At 53.8% G+C, this 16,575-nt stretch overlaps 6 protein-coding genes across 6 annotated transcripts; 4 read left to right on the top strand and 2 right to left on the bottom strand.

Moving 5' to 3' along the window:
* Window positions 1–264: 264 nt before the first annotated feature.
* Window positions 265–2,273, bottom strand: AYO20_11695 (hypothetical protein; the record flags this gene model as incomplete). The annotated part of the gene is made up of 4 exons (XM_022649913.1): window positions 265–1,248; window positions 1,387–1,871; window positions 1,994–2,144; window positions 2,214–2,273. 4 exons carry the CDS (start codon window positions 2,271–2,273, stop codon window positions 265–267), a joined length of 1,680 nt encoding a protein of 559 aa, XP_022494117.1.
* Window positions 2,274–4,782: 2,509 nt separating this feature from the next.
* AYO20_11694 (hypothetical protein) lies at window positions 4,783–5,854 on the top strand (the record flags this gene model as incomplete). The annotated part of the gene is made up of 2 exons (XM_022649912.1): window positions 4,783–4,989; window positions 5,069–5,854. 2 exons carry the CDS (start codon window positions 4,783–4,785, stop codon window positions 5,852–5,854), a joined length of 993 nt encoding a protein of 330 aa, XP_022494116.1.
* Window positions 5,855–6,945: 1,091 nt separating this feature from the next.
* AYO20_11693 (hypothetical protein) lies at window positions 6,946–7,428 on the top strand (the record flags this gene model as incomplete). Its single annotated transcript, XM_022649911.1, has 1 exon — window positions 6,946–7,428. One exon carries the CDS (start codon window positions 6,946–6,948, stop codon window positions 7,426–7,428), a length of 483 nt encoding a protein of 160 aa, XP_022494115.1.
* Window positions 7,429–8,051: 623 nt separating this feature from the next.
* AYO20_11692 (hypothetical protein) lies at window positions 8,052–9,518 on the bottom strand (the record flags this gene model as incomplete). The annotated part of the gene is made up of 1 exon (XM_022649910.1): window positions 8,052–9,518. The coding sequence occupies one exon, from the start codon at window positions 9,516–9,518 to the stop codon at window positions 8,052–8,054; it is 1,467 nt and encodes a 488-aa protein (XP_022494114.1).
* A 1,938-nt stretch (window positions 9,519–11,456) lies between these two features.
* AYO20_11691 (hypothetical protein) lies at window positions 11,457–12,764 on the top strand (the record flags this gene model as incomplete). Its single annotated transcript, XM_022649909.1, has 2 exons — window positions 11,457–11,867; window positions 11,922–12,764. 2 exons carry the CDS (start codon window positions 11,457–11,459, stop codon window positions 12,762–12,764), a joined length of 1,254 nt encoding a protein of 417 aa, XP_022494113.1.
* Window positions 12,765–14,197: 1,433 nt separating this feature from the next.
* AYO20_11690 (hypothetical protein) lies at window positions 14,198–15,429 on the top strand (the record flags this gene model as incomplete). The annotated part of the gene is made up of 2 exons (XM_022649908.1): window positions 14,198–14,709; window positions 14,766–15,429. The coding sequence occupies 2 exons, from the start codon at window positions 14,198–14,200 to the stop codon at window positions 15,427–15,429; spliced, it is 1,176 nt and encodes a 391-aa protein (XP_022494112.1).
* Between the last annotated feature and the right edge of the window lie 1,146 nt (window positions 15,430–16,575).

Below are 16,575 nucleotides of genomic sequence, written 5' to 3'. Positions count from 1 at the left end.
ACACACACACACACACACACACACACACACAACACACACACACGCGCGCGCGCGCGCGCGCGCGCGCATACATCTCGATGAAGGGATCTCTTTCACAGAGAAAGAGACACGTGGGGTGACCAGACGAAGAAGACACGGCATGAGTGTTTGAGTGTGCGAGGATATGAAACAAATAGTCCCAGTCCCCACGATGCTAAACCCGATGGGCGTAAAATAAAATAGAGGGAAAAACAATCATTCGCTCAAATATCAAATATCAAAAATTCAAACCACAACCCCCTCGCGCGGCTTGAACTGCACGACTGGCCCCTCGCGGTCGCTGATCAGCCAGTCCCTCAACTGGTACTCGGTGACCCTCTCGCGGCCGGGCTCGTTCCACTGGGGCCCGCCCTCGCCGCTGTGGTCGCCGGGCTTGAGGCGCGCGTCGAACAGCCACATGACGCGCGCCACAGCGGTCAGCAGCTCCATGTAGGCCATGTTCTTGCCGACACAGCCGCGCGGGCCGGACGAGAAGGCGTGGAACGCGCTGCGGCACACCTCGACCGACGAGGGCGTCACGGTGAAGCCGGCGACGCGGGACGACGTCTCGGCATCCTCCGCGATCCAGCGCTCGGGGATGTACGAGAACGACTTGGGAAAGTACCGCTCGTTGTGGTGGATGGCGTAGATGGGCACCCCGACCGTGGTCCCAGCAGGGATATCGTGCCCGTCGATGCGCGCCCCGCCCGCCAGCACGAGTCGGTCCAAGAGGCCCGGCACGGGCGGCGTCATGCGCATGGCTTCGTCGACGCAGGCGCGCAGGTACGGCAGGCTGGTCAGGCGGGCTGAGTAGCGGATATCCTCGACGGTGTCAAACGCGCCACGCACCTCGGCCTGCAGCCGCGCCAGCACGCGCTCGTCGCGCAGCAGGTAGAAGAACAGCCCCGACATGGCCGTCGAGCTCGTGTCGCTGCCCGCCCCGATCAGCAGCGCCGCCTCGCCGATCAGGTCTTTGGGCATGAACTGGTCCCCTGTCTGCGGGTCCTTGGCGTGCAGTAAGTAATAGAAGAAGTCCCGCCGTCGGTCCTCCTCGGCTTTCTCTGCGTCTGCCTTTTCCACGGCGAACCGCCGCTCCACGTATACAGACACGTCCTGTCGGAAGCGGACCTTGTTGAGCAGGTTCTTCGACCGCATCAACCTCCCAATCACGGCGAGGCGGGCTGGTTTCATCAGCGGGAAGAGGAGTTCGCGGATGGGGATGAAGGCGACCTTTTTTTTTTAGACAAATCGTTAGTGCCTTTTCCACATTTGAATCGAAGATGAGACAGAGACGGGATCAATCTTGAAGGGTAGGAGGGTGAATTGGAGATTCTCTGGAATGAGAAATCCCACCAGGCCGAGACGCACCTGTTGTTGGAACCGAGCGGCCGAAAGGAGTAGTTCCATGATATACGACGCCCCCGACTTCATGGAGTTGAAGCTCGCGCCAAAGCAGAGCTCGCCCAGCACATCGAGAGTCAGCAGGGTTGACCACTGTCCCATGTCACGTTCCTTGCCCCATGCCGTGGCAGGCTTCTCCCGTGTTCCTTCGTCGTCGCTGTTGCTGTCACTGGCCTGACCGAGATGGGCGCACCATTTCCGAATCTGTGCGAGCATGTACTTGTCCAGGCTGTTCATGGCGCGGTCCGAGAAGGCGTTGTTGAGAAGCTTGCGTCGCGCGGCGTGGAGTTGGCGGTCCGAGATGATGTGCGTCGTGACGCCCGGGTTGATCGTCTCACCCACGTGCGTCCAGCCCGTCTTGATCATGTTGGCCTTGCGGTCCGTGTAGATGTCGTAGAGGGCTTGAGCGGTCCGAAAGGATAGTTTGTCGGGCCCGAACCGGACGATGTCGCCTGTCAAGTTTCCAAGTCAGTGTCCCGGTGTTCTTTGTCATCCCCGGCGCCTCCATGTCTGTCTCTTTATCCGTCTGTCTGAACCAGCTAGACCACCAGCGTGTGTATGGGTGTTTATTTACCATATTGCTCGTGTATCAGATGCAGATCGATGTGCCTCCTCCCTTTCCAGGCGGACCTTGTTTCGCACCATTGTGTCAACTTCCACAGCAGAGGTCCGGGATACTTGGCCAGTGGGTGGAAGTATAGTCGATAGATGGCAAGACCAATAAACTGTAACAGTGTTAGATGTGATCAGGCGGCAATGAGAAAAAGGAGCTTTATTAGACAAGGAGGACTCACATAGACGAAATTTGCTGCCGCGAGCACCGATAGCAAATCTATCACTGAGAAGACGGCCATGGCTCTAACTTTTCCCTTGTAGTATTACCCAGAAACGATCGCTATGGGTGAGATAATATAGGGGTGAGACTCGAAGCACTACGGTAAGACCTTCAACGGACCGCGCGAAAAAGAGTGATCTGTCGTGCTTCTTATACCAGTTAGCACACGATCATGCTACTCCTCCAGGTACCTGTCTACCTGAATCACCCACGGGATGGGAGGAGGGATTTTGCCATGTTCGGCTGACTGTCAGACTCCTTGGCTCAAGAGCGCTTCGGTCCATCATGAAGCGGCGGAGAGACTTGAATGAGAGAGAAAATGGAGCCGAATCCGAAAAGCCAAGGTGGAGATAGAGAGGTTGTGGTAATCCTTCGCCATGTACTCCCTATGACCAGCCAGCTCGCTGGGCCGGGGTGATGTAACACTTCTCGAAATAGAGCTGCTGGACATTACTCGCACTCGACTTTAGCCCGGCAGATAGAGATGCTACCTAGGGGTTCCCGTCTGAACTCGGATCTCCACTGATGAGAAGCCCACATTTTCCCAGGAGGGATTCTGTTATGTCGTCCGAAGCATTACTCGTACGAGTTGTGCTGCTGATCGGCTGGGCGTGTTACAGGGGACAGGGTGGTTTGCGAAAGGGTTGGATGGTGTCCCACTCAAGACCCAGGTCACCACAAACAGACACACTGCACGTGTGGTGAGCAAAGCCGTTGTCCATCGCGTCGGATGTAGCGTGGCTTTGTATCAGCGTATCCAAAAGGGGCAAAGATTACAGCGCCATGACTGGCACTGCACTCGCTTAGTAGATTTGGTTTATAGTTTTTTGCGGGCAGAACCAGGGAGACATCATGGTTACAATGGAAGAAGGGGGGAAACGTGGATCCTAGAGACCCTCTACCTGATATAGTCATCCATGCTAGAATGGAGACATTTGCGCGAGTACCGAGTCCTTTTGTGCAGCTGCAGCCAGGCCGGTGCCGATGCTGGCACGGCTTTATCATCCGACCAAGATGTGATGAGAGCGGAGCATCCATGTTGTGTCATCCTCCACCTTCCCACTTAAGGGGACGAGAATACGGACCCGCGGCGGATGTGGGCCAGGGGGGACGCTATTGGGCTTATTTGGGAAGGTTCTGTCGATTTAAGAAGTTGGTTGGGTGATATGAATGGGCTCTGTGAGATCATCATACGCCTGTCAAGCGCAGGAAGGGTGAGTATGTAAGAGGCTTGATTCCGCTACGCTCTGCCAAGGGGTGTCAGCAAGTCTTGCACGAGCAGGAAACGGTCAAGCGGCTGGGGAAAGATGCCCAGTGAAACAATTTGCCGAGCCGCGAAGGAGGATGCGACCGCAATTTTCCGCGGGGCTATGAAGAAATTGCTGGGCGTATACGGAGAAGTTATTCATGATATCCGTTGAGTGAGCTGATGGTCCGTGATGGAAACAAATGTGATGGACGATGGTGGATGGTGGATGGTTGATGGGTGGCGGTCAAATCCTCGTGGCCATAACCACACCACCGCCATTGTTGACTCGGATGAGGCATTACATGTTTCGGCCATAGTGTTATCACCAGTATTCAAACCCAGATGACGGGGATATCGGATCTCATTGACGAGATTCTCGTGTCTGGCTGTGGCTTCGAGACGTTGTAACACGCATGCGGCAACGATTGTGATTCGTCGGGAATTTATCTAAGCAAAGGGCAGCATGTCAGCAATGATGCTGACCTGGAATAAGCGAGCGGGAAACAAGTTGACCAATCAAGGTGAAGAGGACCTGGGCTTCATTGAGAGACGAAGAGGGTGACAGGGATGATATGGGTGTCTAGGTAGGACATCTTGAAAAGGCAATGATAAGAGACAGGGAACAAGAAAGAAGAGAGTGGTGAGTGAAAGAAAAGCACAGCCTCGTGAGCCTTGGCGAGACTGACGAGGCTGGAAATTCGAGTTTGTCATTGGCCAATCGGAATCATCAACCACGAAATGGAAGGAACAGAATAAGACCTTCTCCTTGTAGAAATATTCTAGAATTAAAAACGAACCGAATTTGAAAGCGTTTGGTTGGTGGGCTGGTTCTCCCCCTCCATGTCCCTCTGCGAGGTACGCCACTCTGTCTCTCCTCATCCTCCTCCCAAACTCTCCCATTTTCTCCAAAACCATCGGAAAAGGGTCAACAATGCCGTCGTCCACATCTACTGGGGCCCTATTTTTTTTTTGGCCCTTTACCCCAATTCCCTGCTTGTTGTCCGATCCCAGAGGATTACAGATTGATTTGATTCGTGGTTCGCTCATATCAAACAAGACTGGACCAAGACTAGAACACATGGTGATTCTAACGCTTGGAATTTCTGCATCTTCTACGTATCCCCCGGACTAAAGTTGTTTCCCATACCACTGACCCAGAGCCGCAATTCACACTTACATAAGACCTGGAATGAGAAACCTCCTTCAGTTATAATCTTTCTCCCCTACTCGACTTTCCTCACCAATCTCCTCGAAGCTGGGTAGCGGCGGTCTGCAAAAGATGGATTTATCAAAGATCTCAAGCCTAGGGTTCGTGGGATTAGGGGCCATGGGACTTCCCATGGCCGGCCACCTTGCTGCTAAGCTGCCCGAGAACGTGCACATGTACGTCTATGACATCAACCAGTCGAGTGTGGACCAGCTGCACCACGACTACCCGCAGAGAGTGACCAAGTGTTCGAGCGCGAAAGAGGTGGCGGATAAATCAGTGAGTGATGGCGGTTGAGAAGGAGGCTCAAGAGCTGAGGAACAAAGATCTTGCTAACGTGTCACGCGGCGAATACCAGGATGTCATCATGACAATGCTACCCGAAGGGAAACACGTCCGCCTGGTATATATGGAGGGTAGCGGCGACACGACCATCTGTTCCAGCGACGTCTCGGGGAAGCTGCTGATCGACTGCTCGACAATCGACACGGCCAGCAGCCTGGCAGTCAAGGACTATGTCAACCAGAAATTCCCCACGACGGCCTTCTACGACGCCCCCGTGAGCGGCGGCGTGGTAGGCGCGCAAAAGGGCACCATCGCCTTCTTCCTGGGCTGTGACGGCGCAGACCCGAACTTGCCTCAACTCACCCGCCTGTTGAGCCTGATGGGCAAGGAAGTGATCCCCTGCGGCGGCCCGTCCAAGGGCCTCGCGGCCAAGCTGTCCAACAACTACCTCTCGGGGATTATCGCCATCGCCGTCTCCGAGGCCATGGACATGGGGATGCGCTCGGGTTTGGATCCGCGGGTGCTGCACAAGGTCTACGGCGCGGGCACAGCGCAGAACACCATCTGCGACCGTTTCTGCCCCGTGCCGGGTGTGTACGCTGAGGCACCGTCGTCCAAGGGATACACCAATGGTTTCAAGGTGCAGTTGATGCGCAAGGACTTCTCGTTGGCTCTGGAGATGGCCAAGCGCGTCGGCGCCAACAACGTCCTGGGCGAGGCTGGCCTGGCCACCTACGACGGCGCCAGCAAGGATCCCCGGTGCATGGATCTGGACTCTCGGGTGGTGTTTCGGTACTTGGGCGGAAACGAGGATTGGCAAAAGGACGCCGACGAGGCTACGGCCAGCAAGCTGTCATGATTTGATGATACTATACCAATGTTATACTGGGTACTTCGTCACGTATTGCTTGGAATCTAGAAATAGAGAGTGTGTTCGGCAGGGAGAGATGGTAGAGCAAGAAGGATTGATATTCTCTGTCTCATTCTTGCTGTATGTAAACTCCCTCCAGCCTTGCCACTTTGCGGACATATCTATTCATCGGTACCATCTAATCTTGTACTCGGTATACTCGTGACCATTCCGATCGTCTCTTGCCGCACTGCTACGATAATGGCAATGCTTACCTTGTGTCTAATCGCGTCGGACCCCAATCCTCTTTCCCAACATCCCTTTTTCCCCCTGACGTGTATGGCTCCCCTTTTCCACCATCTTGCGCCCTTGCGAGCCTCTCGCCCTCTTCCCGTCGCCACCACCACTTTGTTCCCGTTCCATTTCCCGCTATTCCACCCACCGTTTTCACGCGAAAGGTGTTGCTCGTTGCTCGGTATGGTTGGGGAAAGGCTTTCCGAAAAGAATTGGAGAAGAGGGATTTTGGAGAAAGAAGAAAAAAAAAGTGCCGAGGCGGAGCGGATGACTCGCCCCGATTACGGAGCACGGCACGATAATTGGATTCGGGTGGCATGGTGGGGTAACCAAATAGACAGAGAGAGGGAGAGAGGGACGGCGGACGCAAGACGAATGCGTGTCAATGGAATGAATTGTCTTCCTAGAGGGATGGAGGGGGAGGGGGAGAAGGATAGGAAAAAGGTTTTGTCTTGTTTGGGTTTTTTATTCTTCCTTTTCTTTTTTCTCTCCCTTGTAGTTTGCTAAAGAAAAAGGTGTATACATACTGTAGGTTACATTGTCAGCAACTAGCCAGAAAGCCAATCGATCAATCAGTCAGTCATTCCGTCCGTCAGTCCACTTTATCTCCAACTCGAGAGAGGAGTAAATAAAAAGAGAGACACTGACAAACTCCGCATAGACAATTCACAGAAGAAAAGAGAAGAGAAGTCAGAGAACTCCATTGAGCCAGACGGTCAGACTCGGACACATCCCTCCTTCACCACCACAAGACAATCAGCCCAGATCTATATCGACCAACCCTCCCAATCCAATCCAAAACAAACATGTCTTCCTCAAACACCCAGAAACCCACATCCAGCGTGGACCCCGCCCTGCGCCCATTCCACGAAGACCTCTTCCAGGCCGGCCTCAATGTGCGCCGTGCCGTGGTGGGCGATGCGTACGTGGACCGAGCGTTGGCCAACGGGTCGACTGAGTTCTCGCGGGTTGGTCAGGAGCTGGTGACCGAGTTCTGCTGGGGCTACGCGTGGACGCGGCCGGGCCTCTCACGCCGCGACCGCAGCCTGCTCAACATCGGCATGCTGATGGCGCTTAACCGCGCGCCCGAGCTGGCCGTGCACGTCCGCGGCGCCCGCAACAACGGCCTCAGCGAGGAGGAGATCCGCGAGGCCATCATCCACGCCACCACCTACTGCGGCGTCCCCGCCGGCGTTGACGCTTTCAAGACTGCTGAGAAGGTCCTCAACGACATGGCCGAGAAGGGTGAGATGCCTAGACAATTGGCCGCCAAGAGCAAGGATGCTTGAACGTGTTAAGACGCATACCATGCCGCATTGTCACGGTTCAGATGACGAGATGACGGGAAGAAAAAGAAAAAGAATAGATAACTTTATGTACGGAAGAAGGAAGCCTCAAGGGGCAGAAAGAACCTGTGAAAGACTTGAACGGGTTGCTTCCCTGCTGCCCTCCAGGCCAAAACCGACCAAGACAAAAGTCAACCTCATCCTTGTCCTTCGAATTCATTCCCACTACCGAGTACTTTCTTGCTTGCCTGCTTCACTTGTTTATTTGAAGACTGTTTGTAATTTTCTTTTTTCTTTTTCTCTAGAAACTATTGCTTTTGTGGTAAATTTCGTTGCCTTGAAACACAGATCTCAGAACCTTGAACTCGGAACTCGCCTTCGCTAAATATGCTCATGCTGCTGGAAGATCGCGCCAGGAAGATTGAAACCACACACAGAGATTTGCATATATCGCAATTTCGCCTTCCCTCCCAAAAAAACAGAACTCTCATACATGACTCCGACGGTTGGTTTTTTTGGTTCATCCTGCTGGTTGTGCCCATCCGTAGCTTTTTACTCCTCTACCCTAGCGGAATGGGTCGGGATAAAGGTATGTAATCCCATGAGAGATGATTTAGGTGTGCTGCCTACACCGCTTCAGCGGCCATTATGTCTCGGGCCTTGGTCTCCTGGACAGGCGGTGCCCCTCGAGCCGTTATCCCCTCGCTGTTGCTTTCGACCTGGGCCTTTGCGCGCTCAAAATCGACCGACGTCGCGGCCGTGGTGGCTTTGGCGCGTAGGGCACTTCGGATCTCGGCCACGGACCGGTCGTTCCACAGCTCGTAGTCGCTCATGCTCAGCGGGAAGAGCACCTTGTTGTGCGCGGTGGTGATGAAGCCTTCGGTGTTGGGTGCCGGCATGCTCGTCAGCACGTCAATGTCGGACGCCAGTTCGCGGCAGTAGTCGTCGAGCGGAAGGTCGTTGACGTCGACGCCAAAGGGGTTCTCAATCTCGTACCCGATCGCCGCCAGGCCCAGGATGATGTACGCGGCCAGCACCACCCCGAATATCGTCACCCACCCGAGCTTGCTGTAGATCTGGAACGGCAGCGTCAGGATGTACACCCACGTGATCTGCGAGATGGAGATCGAGTACGCGATCGGCACCGGCGTGTTCAGCACCCGTTCCGTACCCGTCAGGATGTCGGCGAGCTGCGCGATGCTGTTCATCACCGTCGTCTGGTGGATCGGTAGCGTCAGTTGCCCGTTGCTGCACACCTCGTCCAGGTACGCTCCCAGGTAGTTGAGGATCTCGAGCGGCAGGTTGCCCAGGTTGTCCCGCGACCGCTTGATCAGCTTGCGCGGGTTCGACTCGGCGAACGACACCCCCAGGTACTGCCCGGCGGCTTTCCACGAGCTGGCTCGCTTGGGTTGTAGCTGGCTCTGGTCCGCCTCGCTGGCCAGGGTGTGCAGATTCCCAATCAGCGGTTGCAAATCCGGGTAGTCGGTCGAGGGCTCAAACCGGAGTCGGTGCTTCAGGGCCACAGCGAAGGCGTTGATGAGGTTCAGCGCGGTCAATTTGGCCAGTAGCTCCGACTTACCCTGTTCCTCGCTCACGGAATGTCGCTCCTTGGTGTGGATCCAGATAATCCTCGCCAGATTCCTCGATGTCACAATCAACTGTGCCCAGTATTTCCGCCCCTCGCTGTATCTTTCATAGGCCGTCGTCGACCGGAACGACAACGCCAAACTGACCACGAAACCGGTGATGGTGAGGAGGACCGAGTCAAACACCAGTTCGTACACGAACTTGTTGATGCAGGTGAACAACGTCGCCCAGCCGGCCACGAACGCGAGCGGCAGGATCATCTTGGGCAGCACACTACCGTGCAGACGCGCAAACCAGGGCCATTTGGAGTGGTGGTTCATGTCCCGGGGTCCGACAAAGAGGTCTTCGATATCGAGTGAGGTGTGTGTGGGAGCTCGGAGTGCCAGTGGTTTGAAGTTGGTTACTCGACCGGGAGAGGCCATCGTTTTCGGGTCGTACGAGGACGTTGAAGATCCAAAGTCGTTGACCTCGAGTTTGAGGTTCTTGGGTGTCCCCGGTTTAGCCATGTCGAACAGGTGAGCTGAAGACGCTGTATAGTAGAATTATAACCTCCACATGTACAGGTTCGACAGAACTTGTGTTTTGTAAGGTGGCAAAGAAATATTAACGATAGTGGTGATCAACACCCATAGAAAGGACAAACACACAGGGCAGAAAAGCAACAACGCTGGCAGAACAACAGCTTTTAACGGATCGGCTGGGGGAGAAGAATGAGACTTTCGACGAGGGACTGAGGTGCAAGAAGAGAAAAGAACAACGGTTAAGGCTGCGACACGAGAAACACGTAACCCTGGTACTTTAGTCCGTGTCTTATGTAACTTTGGCATCCCCTTCCTGGTGCTTACTCCGTAGGTACCAGTGCGGATGAGAAACGAAGTGCTGCATCCACCTCGCATGGCATGGTCGACTTCCCCGAGAAGACTATAGCGCCATAGGATACCCACTGGGGGCCGACTAGGTAGCGCCATTGAGGGGTGTGCTGGGGTCGAGAACAGAGGAAATTTGTCGAACACGAATAGCCAAGATGTCGAAAAGAGTCTGGAAACAGGAGCTGAACTGGAGCTGAAACATGTCCATAGCCAATTGTCCCGGACTGCAGAACGCTCATTGCCCGGAACATTATTCAGTCTTGGACGTTGGACCACACGCCGTTGAGCAGAACCGGTCAACGGCCTGCATGATTCCACCTGGGCAATTGCAACGCAGCTTGCCTTGAAACAAGGAGTACATTAAAAGAAAGGACCAAAGAGGTAAGGGACAAGGCTTGGTATAGAGTGCCTCGGATTGGTAGTTGGTTCAACGGTTAGGGGGCAAAACTCAAGCTTTTGGGCGGGCGGCGGTTCCCCTTGTATCGAAGAAAAGACGGAAGGATGCTTTGCCTCGTCCTGGTACAGTGGTGCTTGGCTTTGCCAATGGGGTTCTGTGATGTGTGATCGAGAAAGGGGAGGGAATTGACCAGGCGGCCAAGCCAGCCAGCCAGGTTCCACTCAATTGTTGGTCTCCATGGCGGAATCGAGATGCCGACACCAGCGGAGGGTCTGGGGGGACTCGCAATTAGAAACGAAAAAGGGCATTCGCTTGCAAGTCCGCTGTCAGTCGGTCCGTGAGAGGAGCCCAATGCTGGTGGTTATGCAGTTGAGCGGCCTGACTTCGTTCGATATGTACATCGTAGTCTGCCGTTTGCTGAGCTGGTCAACATCAGCCGCTGCAAGCCTGACATCAGACATTGTGAGAGAAGGATCGCCAGTACGAATAGGACATGTGTGGAATGTGCCAACGGGACAGTGGCCAGCAGTGGTCCTTGTATAGAGAGAAAACCTTCTCGATAAATGGTGGAAAGACGTTTAGGGTGCGGATTTGTTATAGCATCCAGATTCTTCCATCTCTTGAGTACAGCTTCTCAGCTACGGGTTCAGCATTCACAAAAGATCGACGCAGATCATCTCCTCTGTTGTGCAAATGGGGGATTTCGGAGGGATTTGGGGGATCTGGGCCTGCTTGCGCCCCTCTCCTGGCCCCCTAGGGATCGTGAAAGAGTTGATGAAAAAGGGGGCGCAGCTGATTCCAGCTGCAGAATATGAAGCGGGTGGGAGGAACTGACACTTCGGTGGCTTGTTGCGCAAAGCATCTTTTCATTCGCAGGAGGCAAAGGAACAAAGGAGGAGGAGGATGCACCGTCGAACTTGCCCTTTTCGTCCTTTGTCTATACAACTAAAACCCTCGACTACAATCGCATCCTTGACAACCTCACCGGCGCTCGTCTCATCTCATCACTCGTTGCTCGTCGCTTCAGGCCACCCTCGTTTTATGTATGATGCAAATATCGCTATTGTCACTCGCTCGGAGGTGACACATTCTTTCTTTTCTAACTTTTTAACCCAATCCATGTCCTCCCTTTGCCATCCCGTCCCTCGCTACTGGTCCCGCTCCCTGTGACGATCACCATGCTCTTCTCTGCGCCCACGCGGCTCAACTTTATTGTCGTCGGTCTCGTCATTACCACTTTTATCCTGTTCTATAGCTCCTTTCGTCCTCCCCGCCCCGAAGCGCAAGATGTTCTTGGTTCTGCAGACGCAGACGCAGACGCAACCCCTACTCTCCTCGAGGCGTCCCAAGCGTATTCTCCTCCCAGAAATACTCATACCGACGAGGTAGCGCACCGGCTTCAACCAGATGACTTCGTCCCTCAAGTCCAGAATGAAACACTGGGCTTTCAAGAGATATACATGATTTCATTACCTGGAAGGACGGACAAGCAAGATGCTTTTGCCATGCAAGCAGCCTTCTCCGAAATCTCTTATACACAAGTGGATGGAGTGTACGGCCACGAAGTTCCTGTCAAGGCACTACCTCACGTATGTTGCCGGACGGAGAAAACCCATTATGAGTGATTGCTAAACAGTGAGCAGACCATGAGCCAAAGTGCCAATGTCATCGGTTGTTGGCGCGCACATTTGAATGTCTACCAGAAGATGGTGCACGACAAAGTTTCGTCAGCTCTGATCTTTGAGGATGACGCCGATTGGGACGTCTCTCTTAAAGAGCAACTGGTCCAGTTCGCCCGGGGTTCGAGATTCATCACCAACACTTCAGAGGATGCGTTTTCCCATTCGCCGTATGGGCAGGATTGGGACATACTGTGGATTGGACACTGCGGCACCTGGGTTCTTCCAGCCGACAACCGTCGATTCTTTGTCATCCCAGACGACTTCACCGTCCAGCCGCCTGAAGCTCGCGTCGACAACGTCGACCAACCCGACATGAGTCGCTGGGAAAGCGGCCCTCATGGCAACAACCGCACGAGAATAGTCTTCCATTCAGAAGGAGGAGTCTGCACGGCAGCATACGCCATTTCCCAAAAAGGCGCACGGAAAGCTCTCTACTACCTCTCCATGATACCCTACAACAGCCCAGTGGACTGGGGTTTGGCCACTCTGTGCAAGAACAAAGAGTACGAGTTCAACTGCGTATCACCATGGCCGCAACTCGTTGGGGTCTCCCGACCAACAGCGAACACGGCCAAGTGGAGCGACATCGGATATGGTCCGGACTCGGAGAGAGTGGTCGAGGAAGGGAGCTCGCTGCATCTGGTCTATCCCATGCGGCAAAACATTCCCAACTTCCTGCATGGAAAGACGGTATTCCGCAGTCAGTATCCTGACATCGCACCGCCGATGAGTATCAAGGAGATTGGGAAGGCGGTTGGTCATGTTGAAATTCTGGAACCTCAGCATCTACCCGAACACGGATGATTTGGGACAAGGAATGGTTTCGTCCTTGAGCACCACTTGAATACCGCCGGAAACTCGACTTTTTGACTGCACAGTCGTTCGGACCCAAACCTCCAACTCATTGATGGTTGTCGTCGGACGAAGCGGCTATACGCAAGGCGCAAGCGCGACGTCGAGTGGCCACAGCTGCAGGCAGGTCAGACTCCTTGAGCGACATCCCGCCTCACCTTCAAACCGGCTGCGTTGAGTGTGGTGGAGTCTGTGCAGTCTGTGCGAGCTCCAGAAACACAGCAATGTCCCCTGCCGCTCCCGCCCACCGCACCCGCCTCGAGACATGATGCACCCCGAGCCTGAAGCTCGCCAGTCAGCGCAATGCCTGGTCGGCGATTGAATTGCACCATATTGAAACCACGGGTCGTCTTGGATATATTTGAGATCCGACAGCCGTAGATGAATCCGGCCTGGAGAAAAAGTTTGGACAAGAAAACTTTGGGATTTTGGTTTTACATAGTTGAGCGATACCCCTGTTCTTGGTTTTAGATGCATGCAGCAATTGACGATTTCTACTCGGTACTGGTGTCTGAATCGGGGGTTGCGCTCTCCGGATATTCTCCTATCACAGCTTTGTTCCCCTCTCTGACGCGTAGAGACGAGACGCGTATGGGAAAATCTAGATCGGTGATCGATCGGTAAACACAAACTAGGCAGGATGAGTGTCTAGTCCATTCCTGTGATTGGGAACTGGACTTTGCTATGTGGTCGATTTGCGAGGTCCGAAACTCCCCCCTTTGGACGCAGGGATCAGGGATCGAATCTGTTGCGCAACCATTCGGCCTGTGCCTGCGCCATCGCCTGCGCCAGTCCCTTTTCCACCCACAAGCACAGCACAGCACAAACAAAAACCACAACCCTTGCAATCATCAGCCGAAGCCTGAGATCCCTCCGACCCCTCTCTGTAACAGGTCAGCGCCAGCCACGGCTCCCATTCAAAGTACAAGTACCCAAAAGTATTTGGCGGAGGCCGAGAATCCTCGTTCCAGATACAGTAAATACCATGGCCTATCCCCCCAAGCCCACAGTTTGCCCCTGAGCTTGTCCGACTCTGGAAGAATTAGGCTTTGGTCTGAGATATGCCAGAGTCTTGGTCTTTTTCTCCCTTGCTGGGCCGCGCCGCATCATTGGGGAACATGTGTCAATTATTCGTGCGAGCCTGGCAAATTCGAGATCCTTGTCCTTGTCCCTAGCTAATTCCCTTTTGCTCGGTGCAGCTGGTCTGATGCTTTCCAACTCACAGTCGCTCATTCAGTTGACCTCTCTTTCTTTGAGAGACTTGGGATCCCATAAAGAGCAGCAGCTGTGTGTGGGAGGAAATCGTTAACACACAGACCTCGCCCTCCTTTTCGGCCCCCCTCCTTTTTGCATCCAGTCCCGTCCTCTCGATCCTTCCTCCAGCAATGGACCTGAACCCCTCGTCTCGAAATGGAAACCCTCTGCAACAACTCTACGGATCGCGGCGGTCATTACGCTGGATCGTGTTGCTCGTGCTCGCCGCCCTCGCCATCATTTATATGACCGGAACGACCTATGAACCCTACAGCGCGGCCGGAGGCGGCGGAACCAGCTACTCATCCTCCTCATCGGGGTTCAAACATTCACACAAGAAGCAGGCGAAAGCCCTGAGTCCGGTGGATTTGATGAAGAGACCCATCTCCCGCGACCTGCAGACCATCCCCAAGCTGATGCACCAGAGCTGGGCGTCAACCGAGCTGCCTGCCAAATTCGAGCGCTGGAGTTCGACGTGCAGACAACAACACCCGGACTGGGAGTGGGTGTTGTGGACGGACGAGGACAATGAAGAGTTGGTCCGGACACATTTTCCCTGGCTGCTGAAGACATACCTGGGTCTACCCAGCGTCATCTACCAGGCGGATTTGGTGCGAAATCTCTACATGTACATGTTTGGAGGGTGAGTACTTTGGGAATATAAACTTACGCCGATGTTGAGTTGACTGACGGGTGTAGGGTGTATGCCGATTTGGATGTTGAATGTCTCCGGCCTGTTGACGAGATGTTTGCCCAATACAACGTGACAACCGCGTCGCACGCCAAACCCAAACCACAATCCGCGCAGAATATGCTGAAGAGCGGTCGAAAAGCCTTCTTTGGCCGAATGGGCACCGACCACGGCTCCTCCAACTCGATCCCCAACGCCTGGATGGCTTCGACGCCGGGTCACCCCTTTTTCCTGATCGTGCTCGAGTCGGTCATGAAGAGGATGACGGAAGAAGGGGACATGGACAACGTGGAAGGCATCACGGGTCCAGGAAAGCTGTACGACATGATCAACGAATACCTCCAGGAGGACAGCAAATGGGCAGGGGAGGCCCTGGACAAGCACGTGTCCAAGAATCCCACGGCAAAGCAATTCAACCCGCGCAAGGGATTGAAACATTCCATCGAGGTGCTCCCTTTCCAGTACATTTACCCGTACTCGTGGGAGCGAGACGGCGAGGCTTATCGAGAGGTGTGCTGGGCTACCAAGGAGGCCTTCAACGCCGAGCGATGCAAACAGCTCCTCGCGACCGATCACTGGCCGAGTTATACGATTACCTACTGGAGTCACACCTGGACGAGTGGCGGCCATGACGACGGCAATGTACAGAAGCTTGAAATGGCCGATCGATGAGGAAACAAGAGGGAGGGGGTCGATTACGGAGCCAGCATATAAGACATTTACGTGCGCGCCCTGGGAGTTGGAATGTTTTTTGATGAAGGTTTGTACCTGGATGGTTCTATCCCCTGGCGAGGAGTTTCGTTTCTTGGAGTACAAAAAGATGTCTTCTTTTTTGGGGTCAACTTTTTTTGTTTTAACGAAGATCATTAGATGAGAATTCTTGGGCCGGCCGGGATTTTTCTTTGGTCGTGATATTTTTGCGCGGCGTCGGGGAATGGAGGGAGGGATCTATATCTCTGTGTATATCATCGGCATGTCATCGTCGTTGTTGTCGGTGTCTTGTTTTTGAGAGAGGGAGAACGGCAGAATTCGGGGTATGGGTTGACAAGATGAAATCGGTGTTCACAGTCCCAGGTGTCAGTTGTCTGTCTCGTCCTGTTGGAGGATAGACAGTGAAAAACGAACTCAGATCAATGAAATAATAGAAGTATGGATCTTATGGGGTGTAATATCAGACGTTTCTACTATTGAGCATTCGAGCCTTGTTTCTACTGGTTTTCGAGATGAGACAACCGGCGGGGAAAGGGAGAAAAAGAGTTGATGGAGAACGGAATACCGAGTACCGCGATGTATCGTGCCTTTGTCTTGCCTCGCATTTTGGGGGGGCAAATGGTTGTACTGTTCTGTTCATTCGGCCAATCTCCGCCATCCCGCTGTACTGTAATATCCGTTATCTGTCCAAGGGATCCAAGATGAACCGTTTTCTTGCAGTGCCTGGGTCTCTCATCTCGTTGTCCTGATATCGTCGCCCCTCTTTGAGTAGGCTTCTATCTGGTTGATAGCTCTATCTGGGTGGTTAGTGGTTGTGGAGGGACCTCGCTGGTATTTCTCTCACTAGCACGGTACAGTACAGCACAACACAACACAACAGAGCAGATGAAGAGTGCGTTAGTCGTATATGAATGTGTGTGTGATCAGCTTAAAGAGGGTCAATGGATGGTAATTGAGACGAACTAGGGACCGATACATATCTACGCTCTCTATCCCCCATCTCACATATCTATTACTGAGTGACTGACTGGTCTGTCGGAGTTGACCACTCGATCTCTCATATATAGTCGATAGAATCCGCTGCCGGGGTTTATTTGGTGGACGAAG

This window comes from Fonsecaea nubica (assembly GCF_001646965.1).
Source record: "Fonsecaea nubica strain CBS 269.64 chromosome Unknown Scaff184, whole genome shotgun sequence".
Lineage (NCBI taxonomy): Eukaryota > Fungi > Ascomycota > Eurotiomycetes > Chaetothyriales > Herpotrichiellaceae > Fonsecaea > Fonsecaea nubica.
This window is presented reverse-complemented; position numbering and strand designations above follow the sequence as displayed.